Below are 7,500 nucleotides of genomic sequence, written 5' to 3'. Positions count from 1 at the left end.
TTCAAATGTTTAATGTTTGAAATAAATAAATGTGCTATACATCAAAGGCCATGTAGCACTTGGTAAAGTATTGTGTCGGAAAGGGTAAAAAGGAGTTAAAGATTAGGATAAAATGTATTAGATGTCAAAGATTAGACAGTATTATAGGATAGTATGGTAGGGAAAAGGGGAAAAAAGGAAGTAAGTGAACTAGAGCAGAGATTAGTAGAAAGGGGAGGGTTAAGGCAGTAGGGCGATTAAGTGAATTATAGTGTATCTCTCACTGGGGAAGGTATAGGAACAATGTTCAAGGAAAATAGAGATGGCTGTTGGAAAAGGAGAAAAATCTGGGGAGAGGGGAAGGTGTTAGAAGCCAAAGATTAGAGGGTGTTATAGGAAAGTATGGTAACGAGCAAGGATTAGTAAAATGGGAAAGGTTAATGGAGCAGAGCGATTGAGTGAATTGCACTGTATATGTGACTGGGGAAGGAATAGGGACATTGTTAAAGGAAAACAGAGGTGGCTATTGGAGAAGTAGGAGGATAATAATCCGGGGGATGAGAAATGGGGACCGGGGAAAGTGGTGAAGTATCAGAAAGAATTTCTGGAGAAGGACATTGTTGTGATAGAGGGGATTCGCGTGAGTATTCAAGTGGGAGCGGTAGGGAGGGTGGGGTAAGTTGGGAGGGTGTAGGAGGAAGGGGTCGGAGGGAACTTGAGGAGGAGGAAGATAGATATCTGCAAATACTTTAAATGTAGAAGGCGTAGGAACAGAGGGATTGGGGGGTGGGCGAGGGAGCGGAGTGTTCTTTATGGTTATCTTTATGAAGTTTTGGATGTCTTCAAGGGTTTCTGGGGGGGTGAAGAGGGCAGAAATAAAGGTTTTCTTATGAGGAGAAGACGAGATAGATACCTGAGGAGCAGAAGAGGAGGAAGGTGTAGGAGAGTGTGGAGTGGAACATTTAGGTTGCCTGGTGCGACAAATAAAGTGAGGAGGGGAAGTGGTAGACATTGGAGTAGATTTAGATTGGTAGATTGATAGAGATTTAGACTGGAAAACGAATTTGACTGAGGGATAGGGTGAGTAGACGTAGGATGGTTTAGGATATAGGGGAGATGCAGAAACATATTGTGAAGATGTTGGGGGAGCAGAGCGGAGTACTGTTTTGGAATAAATTGAGAGAGAAAAAACCCTCGTCGTCGTGCTTCTTGTCTGGCCTTAAGTGAGTGAGGCCTAGTTTGAAAATGAGAACTGCTACTTCACATTCGAGTTCATAGGCAGGGCTAGCTCTTATGAAATACATTATGGGAGTCTCCACAATTGGCACATAAAGGGCAGCGGGCTATGGAGCGACAGTGTTTGGCCGGGTGGCCGAAACGCCAACGTTTCTGACATTGACGAGGAAGGGGTCAATATAGTCGGACATGGTAGGACAATCCAGGCAGATAAATAGGTCATTTTCAGTCTGACCAGTCCCTGTTGTAGATAGGACAAGTATTTGGAGGTAAAAAAAAGAGTTCCAGTACAAGTATTAATAGAGAGGTGAGGTTCGGCAAGAATAGGTTTACTAGCGAGGTCAGTTAGAGTAGATAGTGCACGAGCTTGGGATTCAGATGTAACTGTGACAAGGCGTGAACGACCGAAGCGACTGCGAAAGGTAACCTTGCCTACTTGTTTTAGGAGGTACTGTTGAAAGAAAAGGGTATTCTCAGAATAGGGGGCTATGAGGGAGATCACAAAGAATCGATCCTACTTAGCTGGGCCAAAGAGAGTGCTTTCTGGAAGTTGAATAATATCCTGGGTGGATGTTTTGGAATAGATAGAGTTGTCAGTAAGCATCAAAGAGAGGTTATTATTATCAGTGGTTGGAACCGTGGTCAAAGAAGGGGCAGGGGTCGGAAAACCATCAAAATTATATTTAGATAGGCTAGTTGATGAAGGGGCAAGTCTTAATGCCCTTATTAAGGGTAAAGAATCTTCATTATTGGCCATGGTGAGTCTGAATAAAATGGGGAAAAAAAACGGTCTACCCCTCTGGGTCCCATTAAGGCGTAAGGGCTAGGCAATTACCCAAGGGAATACCGTGCCTATGGCTCCCGGAGGCTGTTCATGACTGACACAAAGCCAGCCTTTCATCCTTCCAGCATGCCTTTCACACCTTAGGAATGGGATAGAAGAAGCGGATGAAGAAGATATAGAAGAGGAAGGGAGAGACGACAAGACCAAGCAAAATTAGTTTAGGCGAGGGCTGAGGCCCAAGGTAAGGGTGATCCCCTACATTTGGCCTCAGTCTCTGTCTCCTAAGCCATCCCATGACAAAAATGAGCAAGGTATTGGGAGGGATCTGAATTCAAAATGGCAAAAGAATTTGACTGGGAGCGAGGAAGTTGTGGTAGGATGGTAGGTTAGCTGACAAAGAGATAATACTTAATGTCTCTAAAAAGGATACAAAATCTTAATCACTGGCCATGGCAAGTCTGAAATATGTGGGGTAGAGAATGATCTACCCCTCAGTGTCCCCATAAGGGTAGACGACTAACCAAGAAAATACCGTGCCCATGACTGGTCAAGACTGACACAGTACAGCTCTCATACCTTAGGAAGTGGACAGAAGAAGGGATTGGAGAAGAGAAGGAAAAAGAAGGAGGAAGAAGAAAAGACCATGCAAAATTCGTTGCACTCAGGGCTGAGGCCCAAGGATGGGGTGATCCCCCAACACTGGGCCTCAGTCCCTGTCTCCTATGCTCCCAAATGAAAACAATGAGAATGGGACATGGGAGTTCCTTACATATCTCACCAACATCAACTCTTACAAGCACTCATTCTTCTGATGCACCATAAATAACGTAACAGATTACCTCATCACATTATAGAAACAAGGACACTTACAGCCTTCACAGACAAATTTAACAAACATATGACAAAACATGCACTTACACAAGCACCACCACTTACATCCTTTCCCCCCAACCCCTAGCAACCAACCAAATATGCGCTTATCAGATCCCTACCCATTCAATAGTGAGTTACAGAGATATATTTAGAACTTTGGCAAAGAATGTGGCATGAAAATGTGCAAATGCTTTACAATGTTTTTCAGAATTATATGCTACATCAACACCTCTCTATGTTATGAAGAATAATTGTTTATACGATTTTGCACATTATATAGTTTCCTTGAGGTCTGATGCACTTTTTTTCTTTGGTCTGACTGATATTCAAAATGGTTACATATAAATTCAATTCCAGCTTGAAGCCTTTCATGTTATGATCATAAGCTGGAATTGAGTAGAAAAACACTTGACAAAAGCCTGTGTGACAATAAAACAAAAGATCTCAAACAAATGTTTAATAAAATTATACACACATACCTATGCAACATTTGCTCTTCTTGCACCAGACCAAAAATTGCGTTGTCATGGGTCTATGAGACCTATGAATATACAAAGTTTATTTCATAATTTACCTGGATGCATCCTACCATAAAATTACAGCAATCAATTAAAAATGCTTCACTATGATATCTTAAAAGTTTCCTCCCACCCTGCATCACTACAAATTGCAATGGAAAAAGAATAAAACATAGGAATAAACATAACTTTCCTACAGATATTCCACTTTGTATGCTAGAGATTAAGTGTTATCCTCATCAAGAAGACTTTGGTTACACTGAGAACACTTATCATTATGTACATGTCACAAAACACCAAGTAGAGGCATACACTGCTGGCTATAGGCCCATTATTAACCTGTGGCAGGTTATACAATACTTCTGTTTTTCAAACACTTTGTCATACAGGTTATGGTAAAGTGACTAAGTGAAATCACTCCAGTATATACTTTCAGAGACACTGCGACACGGACAATACTGATATACATGTTATTCTAATTATTTACTTCCACAAATTCCTTTTTTTTTCATCTTTTTTTTACACAAACAAGTTAGAAGAAGTAACAAATTCTCATTAATTACCCAACTTATACTCTTTTTACTTGTTTGATTTTTAAAAGTTCATTATATGAGATAATAAACCTTGAAAATGGGATAAAGTATGAAACAGGTTACACACAAATATCTTAGATCTTACACAGATATTTAATGATAGGGATTTCCATATCAAATAATATATTTACCACATATCTGGAATACCATACTAAGGCTGTCAGGTTATACACACGAAACGTAATTATTATGAGACAAAAAAGGATTCTAATTGTATGCTTTTTGGTGATTAACATGTAACTGTTGGTAAAGATTTTCTAAATGAAGATTATGTACACTGTGGGGGGTTCAAAGGCAGATCACCAGGATGTATATAACAGTTGGGTGATAAGAACAGTCTTACAGGAGTTAAATATCAGCTGTTCTGAAAGTCCCACGTCACTCCCCCTCGCACTTCTTTTACAAAAACAATGCAGGTAGAAAAGTAAAAAAGTGTAAAAAGTGTTATGCTGTATAATTTGTATACATACTTCAATGGAGTTTATTCTAAAATCATATATATTTACTTTTCAACTCAACTAAACATTTATAATTGTTAAAGGAAACAATGAAAAAAGTATGCAATAATAGTCATCAGAACTATGTAAAAAGTTACCTGTGTATAAAGAGACTACAGAACCCTGCTTAAAACTGTATTCTATTTGTGCTGTTGAGTGCACTGTAAAACGAGAAGAGCTTAATTCTCCAGTGGAAAAAAGGTGTTCTTTGTAAATGTTGTATAATGCATTGTACAAAGCCAAATCAGTACCTATGTTAAATACAAAACCTGCCTATCCCTATAAAATTCAGCTGAAACCCATCATATACCGATATATTGCTCAACGTACATGATCAAATATAGGCCAAGATGGCAGTGTTACAGCAAATATCCATCACTAAATTCAAGGCTTTGGTTCGGAGTGTGTGGGATGGGGGAAATTACGGTCTTCATTATGACAGACTAGCAAATCAACGTACATCAATCCCTGGGAAGAAATTTTCATTCCGAGCCACGAGACAGACTTCAAGAGGTGGAGAGTATTCAAAGGAAAGGTTCACAACCTGAAGAACCATAAGAGAGAGTTAAAACTATCACTGACTTATTTCAGGCAAAATGTAACTGGTAATGACTACTTGTGGAATTCATAGATATAAAACCATACACCCGAAGCATGCCAGTAAAATTACAGGTCCTACTGTCCTAGTATTCTAGCTGTTCTGCTAAGCTCTGAGTAACCTTTGTGACCAATGCATGTGAGCTGTGTTCTTAAGAGTAAGTAGAAATGGTGAAGAACAACAGTAACAATAATATCAAAAGCATCCATAAAAACTAGATAACCCATATATATATGCCTTGATAACAAACTCAACATTGTCTTGAAACTATATTATACAAATAATTTTTTAAAAGTAAAGAAAAAAAAGAAGCCTCTTCCAAGAATGATCTTTATAAAAGACAATATGTCGCTGGATTTCCTTTCCAATATCCTTCAACTCTCAATTCAACTACATAAATGATCTTGGTCTCTATTCTATACAAATTGTGACTAACATTAGAGAAATTATCTTCCTGAAATCTTTTCCTACATTGTATATCACAAACAATTTTTCAAGTGTAAACAATGACTATGGTCATTATAATATCAGTGGCTGTATGACTTATAAACAATGCACTATATATCTCTTTATATATATATATATATTTATACGATTATTTATATCTATATACATGAGTGTTGAATACAACTTTCACTAGACCTGAAGACCAATGAAAGTAGAATTTTTCTTGGAAAAGTGTAATTATCTAAACTCAAAGCATGATGTGAAAAAATACAACACTAACTCAATTTGTTACTGTTATGACAAAGATCTAAATGCTGTTGGTGCATTGGGATACAGTTCAGCCGGCATAATCTTCCTCCTTACTTAAGCTGACCTCAAAATTACACATGCAGCATCATGCACAATGCTCTTTCTCTTTGTGCTTCATGACGAGACTTTATTCAAGTCTTTGTACTTCGTGCGGTGATTTGCAATACCTATAACCATCCAAAGCCTTGTACACTGCAAGGGTGACTGGCTAATTCTTAATCTAGGATACTCTCATCTATAAATCATATTACTGTGTACATACTTAGACAATTTTAACTCCAAGACCTAGTCCACTTTCTGCTGCTGTGACTTGGAAGAGCATAATTCAAGGCAGGGCCCAACCAAAAGCAGGGGCAAGAAATTAAGTCCACTGTGAGACGGAATCCTTCCATTGATATTCTTAGAAATATGATCTGCGTACATGAGGTAATTATGTACTGTTGGTGGGGGGGGGGTTTATCTTCTATAACTGAATGAACACAGGTTTGCTTTATTATATACATAACTACCTTTGGTAGTAATTTACTCTTAAACTATAAACTGAGCAGATGGTAACCTAACCACTTTAAACTCATATTCCAAAGAGACAATTCCACTACAATTTTACACCAATTTCCAATATGTGAGTCAGTTGTAAGTTGAAACAATAATAAAATCTTGTATTCCTTCCTGAATGATTTCATTGTGAATATCAATGTATCTGCAATTACCGGACACTAAAATATTGCAACATCAAATGATTAAATGACTTTATATAAAGACCCAAGTGGAAAGTATGATTCACCATGGATCAGTGAAAAAAGTGGGGGAATTTATACATCTTAAATGCTCTATTAGCAAATATTCTGAAAGAAAATGAGAACCATTCTTTTTTTTCTTCTTTAAATACTCATAAAGAAACATCCCAACAACTCCTCTCTAAAACAAACATGTTTAAGAGCCATAACTGACAAAAGAGTTTATATATCATTCTAGTTTAGACTCCCCTAAGAGAGATATGCATGAAACAGTGGGTGTCTGCCTAGGGAACACACAACAGGAGTCAACACTTCAACCCCACTGACCAATCTACATAATACTAGGATTGTGGTGTTATACTGACAATAAAGTCTTGATCTGCTTTGGCGTATTCTCATCATTAAGGTGCTTGGTCGTATATCTGAAAAACGTAACACAAATATCAAACAATGAAGCTTATTACTTCCTCTTTACATATTTATTGTACTAATAGCTCTAACAAAAACTAATTCAAAGGTATTGGAAAGTAATAAGTCAAACAGCAATAACTAATAACAAAGAGCCTCTTTTCTTGATACACTCAAAACCTTGAAATCAACATCATGAAATCTACATCCACAGTCAAACCAAAACATCACAAAAAATAAACACTGCCTGATATGAAATAGAAAGCAGGTGAAAAAATATTTTTATAAAGGAACCCAATATGATCAATTATTATTTCAGCAATGGTTACAAACTCACCTGAGGGCATTAAGTAAGTTCTCTGAGCTGGATGCAGGCTGGTCCTTCAGAACCTTCACACAACCTTTCACCTGGGGGAGGACAGAGATGTGTAATTGGAAGAGTAACATCTATTTGAACACTGAGGGAGTTAATGATCACAAGAGACACTAAATAAAAATAAAATTATTGATGATTTGGATTA

At 37.7% G+C, this 7,500-nt stretch overlaps 1 protein-coding gene across 1 annotated transcript in view; it reads right to left on the bottom strand.

Moving 5' to 3' along the window:
- Positions 1 to 3,314: 3,314 nt before the first annotated feature.
- The window catches only part of LOC113809815 (CYFIP-related Rac1 interactor B), a 45,739-nt gene continuing 41,553 nt past the window's right edge, over positions 3,315 to 7,500 (bottom strand). Inside the window, exons 8-9 of the mRNA XM_027361496.2 lie at positions 7,317 to 7,387; positions 3,315 to 6,993 (exon numbers count right to left, since the gene is read on the bottom strand). Of these exons, the coding sequence (XP_027217297.1) occupies positions 6,927 to 6,993; positions 7,317 to 7,387 (138 nt within the window). The 3' untranslated portion in view covers positions 3,315 to 6,926. The remainder of the gene's footprint in view (positions 6,994 to 7,316; positions 7,388 to 7,500) is intronic.

The sequence above is a fragment of the Penaeus vannamei genome, chromosome 31 (assembly GCF_042767895.1).
Source record: "Penaeus vannamei isolate JL-2024 chromosome 31, ASM4276789v1, whole genome shotgun sequence".
NCBI lineage: Eukaryota > Metazoa > Arthropoda > Malacostraca > Decapoda > Penaeidae > Penaeus > Penaeus vannamei.
Note: the sequence above shows the minus strand (reverse complement) of the source record. Positions and strands in the feature narration are given on the sequence as shown.